General features: G+C 35.1%; 1 protein-coding gene across 1 annotated transcript in view; it reads left to right on the forward strand.

Annotated features, from left to right (window-relative positions):
- The window catches only part of LOC103899476 (protocadherin-11 X-linked), a 532785-nt gene extending 516386 nt beyond the window's left edge, over nucleotides 1-16399 (forward strand). Inside the window, exon 6 of the mRNA XM_019472250.1 lies at nucleotides 16008-16399. Within this exon, the coding sequence (XP_019327795.1) occupies nucleotides 16008-16399 (392 nt within the window). The remainder of the gene's footprint in view (nucleotides 1-16007) is intronic.
- The last annotated feature ends 854 nt before the right edge of the window (nucleotides 16400-17253 follow it).

Consider the following 17253-nt stretch of genomic DNA (forward strand, 5'->3'; position numbering starts at 1 on the left):
AAAAGATGTGTAGATGAGGCGCTTAGGGACATGGTTTAGTGGGCATGTGGTGTTGGGTTGACGGTTGGACTCGATGATCTTAGAGGTCTTTTCCAACCTTAATGATTCTATGATTCTATGTTAAAAATGCTGTTATATCCAGCTGTTCCTGGAATTCAGATAATTTGTAGATAAGTAGAAAGTGTGGGATAATACTTAGAGTAGTAGATTACTCAAAATCTATTAATTACTGTTATAGAAGGGATAATTACAACAAATTGTATGTTATATCCAGCTGTTCCTGGAATTCAGATAATTTGTAGATAAGTAGAAAGTGTGGTATAATACTTAGAGTAGTAGATTACTCAAAATCTATTAATTACTCTTATAGAAGGGATAATTGCAACAAATTGTAAATGAAAGAAATTAGCGTTACATTATGCAGCATTACTATGAAGCCCTGTGCTGCATGGATCTGTTGATTAACAGTTTGTGACCATCTGAGTATCAGTACCATTTCTGTACAGCTTTGAATGTCACTGGCACTCCTTGTACTTGTGTGATGGTGTCCCTCCATAACTGTAGGCTCTGTGGTATGCAAATGATGGCGAGCGGAGACTTAATGATTACTTCTGCCTCAAGGCAGCACAGAGAGTGAGAAAAAGGACCTGTGAGTGTGAAAATAAAAAAGAGTCAGTGTCAGGAACCTACATATTTTGGGAGTTAGACTCTGGGGTTTTTTTGTTTGTTTGTTTTCCCCTTGAGACTTTAATGTCCTTTTCTGCAAAAGTTCTGCAGTCATTACAACTTCATCTCCCAGCATTCCAACAGCCCAGTTGGTGAGAGGCTTTTTCCCAGCCATGATAAATTATTCTCTGTCAGAATCCAAATCTGCCTTTTCAAGTCTGATCATTTTTGATGAATTTATTCTGTTAACATGAGCTTGAATAGAAGCAATAGATGATAATAAATTAACTTTGAGCATACTAATGACATCTCTAGGAGACTATGGATGAATTAAGGAATAAATAGATGAAATAGGTTCAGTAACAGGCTGGTGAACACTTGGTCAGCAATTGACTGGTAGCTTTTCATTTAGGTCCTTTTATATCCTATGGTTAATTAAAAACCATAGAAAGATTTTAAAGCAACCTTTTGGAATACAGACTAAGTATGAACTCCTCCTGCCATCCATACTTGCTGTAGAAAAAATGATTGTCAAATGTACTCCACTGAAGGCTAAGGAACATCAGCTTCAGAAATTCAGGTTTGTACCCTCCTAAAAAGAAATTTGTGTACCAAACATGGTGAGAGCTTTCTATACGTATCTGCCAGAGCAGCACTTACCCAGACTTAAAATATCTTTTCTGTAAAGCCTATGAAAAAATAAACATAAATTATGCAGTTTTGGATCTGCTCTCATAAACTAGAGATTAGGGTAGTATATGAACTTCCATTCCTAACAAGAACTGTTGTGATTTCTTTTTATTTGGTTAACTTTAACGTATGCCTGCTATGTCCATGATTTCCAAACGAGTTTGAAACTTGGACTTTCAAAAGAGCTGGATGCTAAGCTTCAGTGACTTTCTAAGAACTGAGTGTTTCTTAAATCTGTTTCTAAGGGATCCTCTGTCATAGGCAACAGAGAAATGGCTGATTGAGGCTTACATACTAAAGAAAGTGGTAAGTTCCTTGACAAATCTGAATGCTAGTATTGAACCTCATTCAATAATATATGTTAGGCTTTTGTTAGCCTAGGTATACTCATGCCAAAGCTTATCAAACAGGAGTGAACATTACTTTTTTGCAAAGTCAATTATGGTCTATGAAATGTATAAAAACACAAATTATTGTTTTATGCTAGGACGTCTTGTTATTCAAATAGGGCTGAGTCAAAACTTAACACCTACTCTGAAATTGAGAGCTCGATAAATATATCTCTCTCTTCAGAATCCTCAGTATAGACACACATAGACAGTGTGGGGTTATAAGAAGAAGATGTTTATATAATTACATTTATAAAAGCGTACTTTAAAGATAAATCAATTTTTTAATCCTATTTTTAAAATTTCCTATCTTTGAAGTAATGGAGATTAATTTCCTGAACAATTGTATACCTCATGAAGTTTAACTTTATACCCCCACAGTTTTATAGTTGTTGTGCTCAGAATCGTTTCTTAAAATAGATTAATAGTAATAAATACACTACCCTGTTTTCAAGCATCCTCATAGTCCTTATGGTTGCAGACACAGAACCTGTCCTGACAGCTATTGAAATGGGCTGAAAAGATTACTGTCAGCAGTTGCTCACTCCCATTCTCTTGGCTGATATTACTGACCCTAAAATCTTCTAGAATAATCACAGCTATGACTGTTCCCTAACACTGCCTTTTAAAATTACGTATGTTATGAGAAATCCTGTTCTTTAAAGAATTGTGTCAAATGTGATCTGGCCTAAATTATTCCCATCGTGTCAATCATCCAGGTGCTGAGAGAATCACCTGCTTTAGAGAAGGAAACTACAAGTTTACTAATGCTACTAACTAAAATCATAATATTTTTATATTTTAATTGAAAAATCACTTAGGAAAAAAGAAAAGAATATTGAAGAAAATCTGAAAGTCACTGTTGGAGGTTGTTCAAGGGAAACTGAGGATTATAACTAAATAGCATATTTTCTGAGAGGTAATTTCTTTTCTTCCTTCAGCAAAGGAAAAGGGGAAAGTCTGTAATATATATATATTTTTCTATCCTGTTAACTCCCTGATGCCAAAAACTTCTTCATAGTTGGAAAAGGCTTATGTGAAGCCATACAAGAAGCTTCCAATCAAACAGCAAAACTTCAGTGAAGAAACTGGTCGCAATTGAATGTTTAAAGAGATGATAACTCTGAACGTATCACCTCATCAGAATGGTGCCAAATTTCTGAAGGTGCTAGCAATGCCTATAAAGGCCCAATTAGGAAGTCGTAGCCATCACAGTAAGTAGTTGTGAATTCATAGGTAAATGATGGAAACTCCAGTCAGGCATCCTTTTTCTTCTTTCAAATGTCTATTCTGAATGAGGCTCTGAGCTACTGTGCAAAGATTGCTCCAAATCACTCAGAGCCACACTTCTGTGCCTGACTGGAGCACAATGAAGTTTGGATTATGCTGTTTTAAATTATCACCCATTTGAAGTAATTTTCTTTATAAAACAAGATTAAAATGACTGTAATTCAAAACATTTTACCTCAAATTGATGTGAAAATTGTAGTGTTCATATTATTTCCATTTTTCAATTTGACAAAACATTTCATTCCATGTATAAGCTATTCTGTGTTGTCACTGTCTTAAGAGTGAAAATATGCATTTTACTCTGTGCATTTTACTCTTTCCTTATGTCTTATTTCTTAACACTACTTATTTAACTTTTTTAAGCATGTCTTTATATAGTCTGTTGTGGTACCTGGGGAAGATATAAACAGATTTAGGAGGTTTGCTTACCTCCTTTCTACCCTACACAATAACAGTTTATAACTTCATATTGTTAAATTTGTTCCCTGGTCTTTCTACATGCCTGATGGTTAGATAAGTGCTGATGATAAAGCAAAGCAAAGAAGAATTTGAGTTCTACCTTGATAGAGTTGAAACTCAGATTATGGTGACTTTTGTTTATATGAAACTTCCTTTCGTTTGTTTTCATACTAATACCATAGTAGAAATTTCTCCTCATATTTTCTCCTCAAGGTTTCATGTCTCCTGAATAAATCCTTTAGGGAAAGAATAGTCTTTTCTCTTCCTCAGCAGTTTATTTCATAGACAGGCAGTTATATCAGTAATTCTTTTTTAAAATCCAGTAAATTCCGAGTTACTTACTTGAGTTCCCTATGAATAAGGGTATTTGTTTCATCTAATATAGAGTGCTTCTTACCGAGTTCTTGTAGTAGCAAAGTACAGAACAATACTGAAAAGCACTGCAAAATTAGGCTACTAGCAGAAGTCCATGGCTAAATTAGTGCCAGTGACAACTACAACTGTAAAGTTCCTGGCCTAAAAATACCAATATACAAATGTACTTATTTTTAAGTTATACTGTATTCAACTGTAAATGCAACAGAATGCCAAACCCTATCAGTTAATGTAATAACAATACATACGTCAGCTATCAGACCCTCAAACTCTGGGAAAGAGCTGCTTTGTGTGCTAAATCTGCAAAGGATAATTCATTCCTTACTAGGGGGTATGATTTCATGAGCTGAAAGCTTTAACTAGTACATATGTATAGGATGGATTTAAAGTGATTATGGAAATGTCACCGCATGACAATACATTATTAGTAGTCCCTCATATGTTGTATGCTGTCCCCTTATGTTTGCTGATGATAATTAAAAAGCAGATTGGGATGTCATGGTAAGAATGAGTGCAAAATGTCCCTTTTATCATTTGCAATAAATATGAAATAGTGGTCTTTCTGTATCCTTCAGTGATTGTTCTATTTGCGTTGGTGACAAATGGCATCTTTCTCCTTGTAATGTGCCTGTAGGGTTAAATGACTTTATTATTATTAATGAGTCATTGCTCCAGCTGCCCAGAAATAGAGGGAGTAGGAAACATAAGAGATTTAGACCTAAGTAATTACAAATGTAATTATTACCTTTCAAATTTCATTTTTACAGCAATCACAAAGTTGTTAATGAAACATGGCCCTTTCCATGTATTCACACTTTTTTGGGGTCTTTGTCAAAGGGATGAGTAGCTACATGGTTCCACTGAGGGTAGTCTATGGCAGATTGACAAAGTGGTAGTGACAGAAAACTGCTGTGAAAAATTGGTTAGAAAATGTTGTCTAGTCATCAAGGAGTCTGTGGTTCAGAGGTTTTTCCAAGAGAAAAAGCCTCCTGAGCTGCAGCCATATGGAGGAGAGTGTCCTCTTGGGGAGGACAAAAGCTGCAGGAGGGGAATCCTTTTGTCCTGCAGAGATATGAAATGTCAAAGTTTTACTCCTTCAGTCCGTCCTTCCGCAAGGTTGTAGATTGTCATTAAGGAATCTAACAGGCACAGCAGAACCGACATGCTACTGGACGCTTTAGGGGAATTAAAAAGTGTGCCCTCTTGGCCCCGCAATAGTTATCCTAATTACTCATAATTCTGGATTTTCTGAAGGCTTGTTCTTCTGTAGTAATGGTAAGGGAGTCGCAGGGAATTTAGGAAAGGGAAATGGTTGTGGATTGTGTTAGACCGTGTTGCAGATGCTGCGAAATGTAAGCAGTGTTGTTTTTCAGAATCATAATCTGAACTTGAAATTTATTGTGAAATGGAAAATCTGAGGAAAAGTTTTGGAGAAATGAGAACATGTCCTTTCAATAATGTCATTTCTGCATAATGTTGAAATATTAAGGATTCTCATATTTTACAAATCTAAATTAAAATAAAATTAATAGAGAAAATGGAAACTATTAGTTCCCATACTTTATACCCCAAAATGTCATTTGAATCAACACTGTCACAAAACAGTTGAACTTTGAAACTACATTTTTGATGGAAAATTGTTTTGTCAAAAAAACTTCAGTGAGCTTTAAATAAGCATAGTGTGTTACTTAGATATCAGCATAGGTGAATATCATAAAAATGTTTAGAAGTATTCACAAAATAAATGAAGTCAGGGATTTCATAATAAAAACAAATCATTTTTTGTTTACATTCTAATAAAGAAAAATGTTTTTTTTTTTTTTTTAAAATGCTATTGGAGTCACAGCATAAAAGCCATAGAATATTTTTAGAATGTTGTAGGTTTATTTTGTTTGATGGTCTAGTGGCCTTTGACTTTAAATTTCTGTTTGTGTATACCTGATGAAAACACAATTTCAAAATATCTTTTATTGTCTACCTCTTGAGTTATGACAGGAAAGGTATGTTTACTAGCTTACTTAGCATTTGGGTTTTTTATGTTTTCCTTTTGAAAATTAACATTTCATTAAAGTGTCTAAACCATGAACAATTGTCCACAGTTGTTCAATTACTTAATTTAAAAGAATTTCTTAGTATTCTACTTTAGACCAAACTTTTGCTTATTTTTACTGTAAAGTCAATAAAAAGAAAACAGAGCCCCATTTGGCATGTAGATACATCAAGAAACTCTTACTGAAGTGAATAAAGGGTGTAAATACAGATATTTGAAGCAGAATTGTAGGTCTTTTATCCCACACCTATCCCTTGAAGGAGTTGCCATATGTGAGGTATCTCAAACATAGCTGAAAATGAACTTCTGCTTGTCCCCTTCTTCATCACCCTGCCTGTATTCCGCATTCTGCTGAGGATGACTCACTCATCTGATCTGCTTATTGTCACAAGTGTTAGAATTCATTATTACAATAGTATGAGAGTATACTAATATTTTCATGTAGGTCTTTTGTCAGGAATAAATGCTACTGACCTTATTCCCCCTAGAAATTCTGTTCCCTTCTTATGTCTTTGAAGTTCGTCCTTTTTCCTATCTCCAAGCCCAGATCTTTGTTCTCTAGCCAGAGAACCACAAAAGGTAATTGATTTTTTTTTTAATCACAATGTCCACAGCCTAGGCTTAAGAAATGTATTTTCTGCTGTTTCCACACCAAATGAGTTTATGTAGATTCAGTGATTCTTAGCTCTCTTTATGAATCTTCACCCTTTCAAAGTATTTAGTGATTTATAATAAAATCTGTAAACTACCTCTCCTTCACACACACACACAATTTTATTTAAAACTTACACTTTAAAAACTGAGTATAATATTATATTCTGTATACTTACACTGTAGATATTGTAAGCAAGAATTTTCTTCTTTTTAAAACTTAATACATATATTTGAATGCAAGTGTAACTGAAACCAAGCAACCTCTATAGCTAGGTTTGAAGGAGAGAGAGAGCAGATGTTAAGAATTATCTGTAGAAATTACTGCTAAGTGAATTTCTTTTTCTAAGGATTAGCTATACGAAGCTGCATTTTGAAGACTGCTCATTTTATAGTTTCAGATAAACCACCTTTCTGTACGGACAAAACCTCAAGCTCTTTATATTGTTTTAATGTATTTTTTTCCTGCTTTTATGGGGAAAGTATAGTAATGGCCATATTTCTATGATATAATACATCATATTTCCGTGATATAATACATGTTCTCACTTTGTTTTATCCTTTTGACATGTTCAGTGCGTCTTAAAATAGTATATTGATATGCCCCTAAATTCCCCAGCAAACCCACGTGCAAAAGATTCTCTTCAATGTGGAATTAAATGAAAGAACATACTATGGTGAACTGACTCTGGATTAAATAAAAAAATAAATTTACACAAATACACATCTGTTTAATTGATGGTAATGGATCCTCATATACATTCCTAATGAGGCATTTGAATAACTATTTGATCACTAAAAGGAGACATAAATGGTATTTCAGAGTGTACAGAGTTACCTTGTACTGGTTAAGTGATTCTTCTGTCAATTAGCCCCCATTCTGTTTTAACATGTTTGACTAGATCACTTTTTTAAGTTAAAAAATTTTAAGGGATGACTTCCACTCGCACGTTTAAGAGCAACTTTTACTGAGCATTTGAAACTTAATCTCTCGAAGTTGATATGAGATATACTATTCTTCATAGATTTCCTGCATCTCATATTTCAAGTGAAGTTTAAGGATATTTAAGAAAGCATAAAACTAGGTTTTATATATGTATACAGACACGTGCGAGCAATAAGGCTTTAGAAACATCATCATAGAGTATTTAGTGAAATTTGTGTTGTACTTACTGCTGCAGACTCCCTAATAACGCTTGCAGATACACTAACATTATTACACTTTGTGTCTTCCTGGTCACCGTAACAGATAGCAACGATGAGAAAAGCTCGTCTTCCAGAGAAGGGTAAAAGGTTTTCAGTGCTCTCAGTACCGCTGAGGGGGTGGCAGTGAGCGAGCGGCTGGCTGTGTGGTGCTTAGCTGCCCACCGCTTTAAGAGAAAGATGTTACTTGAAGAGGCAGTCATTCCAGGGTGATAATTGCTGGGTATCCAACTTTATCTATAGACTCTTCTTTCCCTTACTGCAAGTAAGAGTTGTCTCTTGAAAGGCTTAAAACGAAGTTTTATGCATCAGGAGAGAAAGTTTGCTGTGTTACAAATGCCCTACAGAAAACTCATTGAAAATGTTTCCTCTTCCAGGCACCAGCTGAAAAATGGCAGCTGAAGCCCTTTTTCATCCAGCATGTTATGAAAACATGCTGGATGTTGGGTTTATTACAGAAACTTTACATCAGTAGAAGAGCTTAATTTATACCACCTAAAATGCATAGTCTTCTCAAGTATGGGGGAAGAAATGCAAATTTCACTCTTTACTATGTTTCCAGGTCAAAGGTTATTGCTGGAGTATAAACCATTTTTCACTATGTAGTTTCACCTTGTTTAATTGATTTGAATTTAAATTTATATTCTGTGTTAAATAATGAACGATGTATTAATAATTAAGAAGCTTCAGTACAAATGTGAAGCAGTTAATTAAATATTAAATAAAGCACGTTGTATTACCCAGTGTTGTAATCAATATACTAGATTTTAGACTATTCATTTTAGATGGTCATTATACTTTACAAGTTATGGTTAAAATTCTCATTGATAACTCAATATACACTTCTTAGGCTAAGAAACATGCATCCTTTGCAAATTACCATATTTGTTTTGCCATAATTAGCAATGAAACATGGACATTAAAGATGAATACAATTGGACTGTTGAAGCAGTAAGGGTCAGTGCTGTGTATTCTACAACTGTCACGCCCGTGTTCATTGGGCTGAAACAGAAGAGGTTGCAGGAGGTTTGGGGGCTTGAGCTTTTTTTGATGAAATCTCTTCCCCTGGAAAACAGCAATTATTGAAACTGAACTTTTTACAGGAGCATTGCTTTTAGACCATTTCTTGGTTTTGATTAATACAAGATTGAAATTCTAGTCAAAATAACAGTAAGCATTGACTTAATGAAAGATTAATGTGCTTTATTTATATTGCTATTATTTGTGAAGGAAAGATTCACTTCACTTCACAAGCATAGTTAATTATACAGGAATTACCATATGCTGTCTCTTTTGCCCTGATACTTCCTCCATTCCCTGTCTTCTTCCTCACCAACTTTCCCGAGCCATCTTTGATAACGTTTGCTTGACTAATTGAAGCCAGGTGCAAAATACTCACACCTCATACCATTGGGATTTTATAATAAGAAGCTGAACTCATGGCAGTTTTTAGGATTAAATTCAAATTAAAACCATGGATGTTAGGATATAAACTGTGTTCACTGGAATAGAAGGAGAGCTTATTCTTGCAAAATATCCAGTACAATCTGGCAAGCCTAGGTAGCACATGAAAATGTGTGATTTCCTGCATGCCTGTTGATTCCTCATTTAGAACATCTGGAGGATCAATCTTCCTCCGAGTGTGATTTCTCATAGGCTCTGGTAGGGGTACGCTCTGAACACACAGCTGAAAACTAAAGGAACTGGTGTGTCCTACTTGTTCTTTGAATAAAATGGTTCAAAGGCTAGAACTTAAGTAACTCTTTTAGGTTTTTAATTTATTGAGACATGTACAGGAAATAAAATATTCGTAGGAAACTTCTGCCAAAGGCATTTTATTATTAAACCAAAAAAAGTAGAGTATATTATAGCAGCAGTTATTTAGCGTTTCTACATTCAAGCTTCTTCCTCCTGACCTTATTAAAGTAACCCAGTTTGCACTAACAACTATTCTCCCCTCCCTTTTTTATTGTTAATGTCATTTCTGTTCTCTTCACATAGTGGAGACCGCTAAATGATGTTACCCAAGTGGCCACTTTTGGTCACCAGGGTAATTCTGGACTATAATTTCCCTATATTATGCTTGAATTCCTGCTTAGATTTACTACCACATTTAGTAAATACACATGGGCAAAAAATGGGGGGGCCACGACCCATTCCTTAGGAGCTATTGGCTGAGATGAGTAGTATAAGGTTGTCATCTTCATCACTCTGGTGGGTTCCTGCTGAGCAGAGAGCACTGAATGTGCAATGGGAGCTGTTTAATACAAAACGCTTCAGTAAATGAGAGGCACTTCTGGATGCTGACAGAATAGCATTGGCACTGCAAGCCATGTATTCATATATGTGCTGTGTTGTGAAAATATGAAAAATAGCTCAGCAATGGCATAATTATGGGCAATTTGCTTAATTGCTTGCTAATTGTTGCTTGCTTTATTATGAAACAAGAGTGCTCTAAATGTAACACGGGATGGTTTGCATCCAAAATGTGTCAAATTCAATACTGGCTTTTCATTAAGACTTCAGCTACATAGCTTTAAATTCAAGCACTCTATATTCTGTGTTTTAAGTTGTTTTCTTTTTTTTTTTAAATTGTTTTTGATATTTTCTTTGCACAATTTATAAGCCCCTAAGCCTGCATCAGTACAGTGCAGTCTGGCAGTTTTTGAACTTCTAATGAATCTGAGTACTTTGCTAATGAATACATTTACAAATGTCTTTTGATCATTATTACAATTGTGGATAAAGGTGGAGATGTTTTAAGGCTTCTCTGGGAGCTCATGTTCTCGATCGTTCAACTCTTAGAAACGCATATCTCCCTTTTAACATATACATGCAGATTTTTTTTAAAGGGATATGTGCAATTCTGAAAGTTTGGCCTAAACTTTTGGAAAAACTATTCTCTTCTATTTTGACCAAGATATCCTGCTTTGAGCAGAAGGTTAGACAGACATCATCAAAAGTCCCTTCCAGCCTAAGTCTTTTTGTGATTCTGTGATGCAAGCGATGACTTCTGTGGCAGGCCGAGAAAGGAACCAGCCCTCTTGATGTCATCTTAGTAGTATGTCTCGCTTTTGGGGGTGGAGGGGAGGGCATGGGGGTAGAAAAGAAAGTGTATCGTTTATACACCAAGTACATGCTTCCAACTTCTCAGCATTATGAGACTGCTGATAATACATTTGTACTAACAGTCTATCTTCATTTGAGAATTCTCTATGAGAAATATTCTTAAAACTGGAACATAATATGAAGCTGGAAATGCCAAAGTATGCAGTATTGTGCCACATATTTTGTAGACTGAGAGGGAGAGTAGCATTGTAGAGCTCTTCAGCTTTCATCCCCCAAAAGCAAAGATAATAACGAACTTTTTTTTTTACTATCTCTAAAACCCTACACAGGCTTTATAACCACAGAAAGTCACTAAAAACATATTTTGTAGACTGAGAGGGAGAGTAGCATTGTAGAGCTCTTCAGCTTTCATCCCCCAAAAGCAAAGATAATAACGAACATTTTTTTTTACTATCTCTAAAACCCTACACAGGCTTTTTATACCCACAAAGTCCCTAACAAAAACAAACAGGAAAAAAAAATCAAATGGTATTTTTTTATAATTGTTTTGATTGCAAGATAGCTACCTGGCAAGGTTGGATTTCCACGTTTTCTTAAGTGAAAGTAAATATTCTTACTGAAAACTGCTTTGACCTATAAATGATAAAGACTGTGGAACAATGAAGAAAGTCTTTTAACTATTGTGCTTTTAGTTATATTTGACAGTTCTGATCTAAACATTTCTTAAGAGCTGACAGACACATTCTTTAAAAATGCTCTTAGTTCTGAGGCAGACAATTTAAAAAATAGTTTTATTCCTAAAACAATCTGGAGTTCAAATGAAAGCGGTAAACTCACATGTGCATAAGTGTGATCTATTCTATGAATTAAAAATTCTCTTTCATACTACTTGTTTGTCATGGTTGAAGAGTCTCCATTTAGCATGAAAAAAATATATAAAATTAAGGCTTTATTACTGCTTGAAGTAAAAAATGATGTAGACTGGTAAGAGTTTGATGGAATGTATTGTTTATTCATCATACATGGGGGATATGTACACTTCTATTTCCATTTATAAACTTGTCATATCTTATGTGAGAAGATGTTACTAGACACTGAATTTCAGTAGCAAAAACCATAATTTCTTCTGAAAATATTCAGAGACAGCAGGAACCTTCTTTTACTTGATTGGTAGAGGCAGATGTCACAGATGTTTCCTACCACTGAGCACTTATCGGACTATGCAGAATAATCGCCTACATTAGTACTTTCAGATGAGAGAGAAGGGCTCAGAAAACTTTATTTTCACCCACATTTAGCAATGACTTGCAAGGGTGCAAAATAGAAGGGAGCTTAAAGAGTAGCAGCTAGAAAATGCCATGGTCAATTTACACATCCTCTGATAAATGGCCACTTGAGCACTGAACTTCACACTCACCGAGCTGCGTGGCTTGAATTCCTCCTCAGATGGTCCTCTGGGATGCTCGGCTGAGCCAGCCAGAGAATCCTTTGTTTAAGGTAGGCAGCAAGTGGTGGAGGGGAAGCCAGATACGGTGCTGAGGACAATGTCTTGGTGCTAGTTACAGTGACGTCCTTGCGTGTTAAGTCTGTAACAGAATACTTGGAAATCAGCTGCATTCTATTGTAAGTTGGCACCATTAGTATAATACATTGCTAACATAAAGCTCTCTTCTTCGATACAATAGGGAATTGTTAAAAATGTATGATTAACAAGTAAAGCATAGTTTAGATGACAGTGCAATGCCAGTGCCAAGTAGCTATTTAGAAGGATTTCAGGTGCTAAAGAAGCAGGAGAATGATGATATGTTAGGAAAATAGAGAATGAATTAGACTGACAGAAAGAAGCTACATTTTATGGCCTGGAAGAGCAGGCAAAAAAGATAATGCCTGGTGAATATTCATGCAGAAGATTTCCTACATTTTGTTCTAGGTTCATTCAAAACCAGATGAATTATGCTCCAACAGTCATTTTTTACTTCATTGTGCTAAAAACATAATATTTCACACTGCTGGTTATATTTATTTTTACTTTACACTAAACAGAAACTGGTTTGCATCCCAATTATCCTTGCTAGTACTATTTACTGCAGCAGATCAGTTGATGAGATTTCCTAAGTTTCCTTTAAATGCAGATATTGGGGATCTTGCCTGCTTCACACCATATTCATTGTAACACCCTTAGTTAATTTGGTTTCCTACAGCATACCCAGTCTCCTAAAGACTGCCTCATGGTTGCACTAATGCTATGGCCTATACGCAGGTGATTTGGATTAAAAAACCCACAAAACTGTGTTGTTATTTTTTTTAAATTTGTACTCCTTTTAAAGGTAGTCTAGAGGCTAAGGATATAATTGATTTTTTTAAATTTAATTATTTTCTTTTTTTTTAAATGAGTGCAGTATATTATAAAACAAAACTTGACTGTTACTGCTGGAAAAAAATTGAGTCAGACATCATACAGAAAAGTACTTCTATTTGCTAAATACTTTTTTATTTCCTGTTGTTCTGCAGCCCTGCAGAGGTGCTCAGTAGAAAAGGTTCTTAACTCTTCAAAGTTAATGAGAACTGTATATTGTACGTGTTATTAATCATAAGCAGTGATGAAAAACTTACTCTGACAATCAAGATTACGTGTACCACATACCAACATTGAAAGAAAGATTATGACTGCTACAAAAAGTGTATCTTCCAAACAGTCCTGCATTGGCAGACTGTTGCGTAACGAAACCCCAACTCAAAGCCAAAATAATTTGTATGCATAACTTATGATTGTGCCCAGGATTGTTCTAAAGTTTTTGTTATTTTTTTTGTTAAGTTTTTTTGCTAAAACTAAAACTCAGATAAAAATATCTCTTTATTAACAGAATAAACAAGACTGTCATTCTGACAATGTTGTTAGTCTTAGCATGGTAACATGTTCCAGGTCTACAGGTAGTCTGGCAACTCATGGCTCAAAATTATTGTCCTACTGATCTGTCGAGATGGTGTAGAGAATGTTTTATAAATGACCTTTTATTTCTGCAGTTGCCTTGTCTAAAGCTTAAATGTTAAGTTTTTATTGCCAAACGCTTCTTTTGATGGTTTAGCTGTGTTTACTCTCTTACTGAAGTTTGAGAGAGATAGTACAATATAAGTATTGTAACCACTTGCTGTGAAGAGCTAGTAATGCGTAAGTACTATTTCCAAATAAATAATGGTGTGTTTTTTAAGTTTAACTGAATTAATAGCATTTTAAAAGCAATTAGAACATCTTAAGAGCAATTAGAAAGCCATGAGATAAAAAGAAACACTGAGGTACTGGGTATCAAAAAGGTGGTTTTAATAAATACAAAAAAGATCAGTTTCTGTATGAAACAGGGATAACTCAACACTCTGTCAAGGTTGTACCTGATTTCAGTGAATTGCCTTGATCAGAAGAGAAGCAAACCTGGATAATTAAAGAGCTTAACAAGACTTGTATATACTCAAATTTATGTTTCTAATAGCAGATAGTAGGACACAGAAAGATTAGACTAATCTACCGGCAGTAACTTTTTTTTGCAGGAACTATTGCCTCTGCTGAATGATTTCCATATTTATGTCTCCTACTGCCCATCAAAACTGGATTAGTATTTCAACAGCAAGGTGCCAAAGCTTTGTCAGGATTACACTGAAAAATACTGAGACAAAATGACTGAAGACATGTTGAAATGCCAGTAATAGGGCAAAATAGCATTTATAAACAATCATTTCTCTAACTGGCACATACTCATACAACGTACTTAAGGAGAAATAATCAAGAATATAGCATTCACGATACAACAAGCAACCAGTTGTCTACTTAAACGTGGTAGATGTAAAAAAGATGTATCCTGTATTTTGGACAGCAGCATTACATATTTCAATGCCTGAAGGAAAAACTTAATTCATTTGTATTGAGATGTAACATGGAAATATGTATTTGTGCTTTGTAGCTTTACACAGATTTCAACATGCAAAGTATTTACTAAAACATAAATGAAGCGTGTGTTTAAACATAAAGCTCAGAGGGTGAGAGGCTCCTACTCAGAACTTGTATTGCTATAAGTAATTCCTAGCGGCACACCTTCTCCAGTGGTTATAAGCCAGAATCCAATTTTAAATGTTATTTTCATGAAGACAGATATTAAAAATACGTATATATCTTTCATTGGAAAGTTTTCTGAAGACAACGCAGCAAAATATCTAATCAGATACTCTTCTTCACTCCTGGTGTATTTAAACCACGTGCACAGCAAGAGAATATAAAATTAACACATATAATATGAAAACTATTGCAAGGAATGATTTGTAGAAGTTTAATTCTATTAGTTTGAATTTACACAACATGGTAAAGCCACAGTTTAAATGTAACTTATCAAGATTGTTTATGTATTGCAAATTATGTCTTTCAGATTTAATAGTTTCCTTAGCCTTTGAAAAAATTACAATTTCTATAATCCTTTTTCAAGGGCACAAACCTTGCATCTACTGAAGAAATCTGGTTCGATTACGAGTAAACTACAGAGGTTACAGCTTCTTTTGCTATTACCCTTTGATTTTTCAAGGTTTCCAGTATCAAATGCATGGAGAAATCAATTCTCTTTAAAATAGCTGTTACGCTGTCTTTCATTCTTAAAGCTCTTGAGTGCATCTTTGAAGCCAATGTACCATCTTTGGCTATGTGTCCAGATTAATTTTGTTTTGCCTTAAGCAAAGCAAAACAATCAAAAAACCCAGTTTTAAGAGAACATTAAAAAAAAATTCCTAATTTTAATAATTATAATTTTTCAAGTAGTTGTATGCAAATATATAGAATTATGGTATTAGATTATTATAAAGCTTGTAGCTTTATTACACAAATGACAATTTCAGAAAGTGAAAAGGTCATTGTAAGTAGAATGTATAAGGGCATTACTTACATAGCTGTAATGATGGTATCATCTGTTCATTGAACATTAACTTTTTTCTGATGATAGCCAATGACAACACTGTGGGCCCCAAACTTGCAAACCTCTAAACCTTCGCTTAAGTTGTACACCTGGAGGTATTTTCTTTCCAAACTGTGGCCATTATTGTAGAACTGGGATTGCTTTGTTAACCTTGATTCCCTGTGCACATCAGTCTTCAGACCTCTGAAAATGTCTTGTCTTTTTCCACCCTCCCAGCTATCGAAGTAAATCTCCAGAAAGCCCTGGCTGAAGCCTCTGAAACCTGCACACAGGAGTGTCTCATCCTAGGCCATTCTGACAACTGCTGGATGCCACCTTCTTTGACACAGTATCAGCAGTCCAACACCCCTTTGCCGTCATTTGGCTTCCAGCAAGGCTGGGGCCGAGGAGCCAGGCCTGAGGGACGACACACTCTTGGGAGGCCCCTTCCAAAGGACGACACTGACAAAGGCCAAGGTGGGCCCAGGCCCCAGTTCTACAACACCTGCGAAAGACATTGCGCCAGCGAAGATCCTGTCAAAGTCATTCCTCTGGCAAACTTCGCCGCGACCCACCAGCCACCGGTGTCTGGGAGTAGCACTACGTTTATACATGAGCACCAGCTATAAATGCATATCTGACAAATCCGTTACTTCAGGCTTTAAGTGTGAGTGTATATAGTCACAGCCTAACACTGTTCTTAGTGCGTACACAAATTTGTTAGGCTTGTGAATATTTATGTATATAGAATCCTAAATTTGAAATTGAAAAGCTAAATCGTTAGGACTTAGTTAAAAGAAACTTACCATAGTTCTTGGTAAAAGCCACAAAATGGGGAAGAAAACCCACAACCCAGAAACAATCAAAAGAAAAACACAAAATCCTGTTCATTTTCTTATATGGGCCATATAGTGCAAATATCTGCCAGCAGTTCTTCCTCCCTGTTGAAAGCAATTTCTTAGTACAGTTTGGGGAATATTACAGTCTAAATATAGCTTACTCAATCTTTTCTTTGTTGTTATAATTTATAGCATATTCATAGATTTCATCTTCCATTTCCTTAGCAATAGAGATCAAGTGGGCAATTTCTCATTTGATTACCTTACATAATAGAATGAATAAGATCCTAAAATCGAATTCTTAAGAAGGATGGTATATCTTTCCACCAAAATTTATCTTCTACATAATTAAGAAGGAAAATGTACTTAAAGACATGACAACTGCTTTTGATTTTAAGTTGTATTGGCTCAATCTACAGGTATTTATTCTTTGAAAGAATGCAATAAAAGAAACAGAAAGCTCTCAGCGAGGCTTTTCTGTCTGAAATAAACAACATGACAATGATAGGATATGCACGATCAAAACTGGAAAAAAATTATATTTTTTTTAATTTCCAAAATTTTCCTTTCTACAATAACGCAAGCAACAATATGATACATATTGTGCTTTTCAAGCCATAAGTCTATTTCTAGGGTTTTTTTTT

Source organism: Aptenodytes forsteri, unplaced genomic scaffold (genome assembly GCF_000699145.1).
Source record: "Aptenodytes forsteri isolate BGI_AS27 unplaced genomic scaffold, ASM69914v1 Scaffold371, whole genome shotgun sequence".
NCBI classification, from domain to species: domain Eukaryota; kingdom Metazoa; phylum Chordata; class Aves; order Sphenisciformes; family Spheniscidae; genus Aptenodytes; species Aptenodytes forsteri.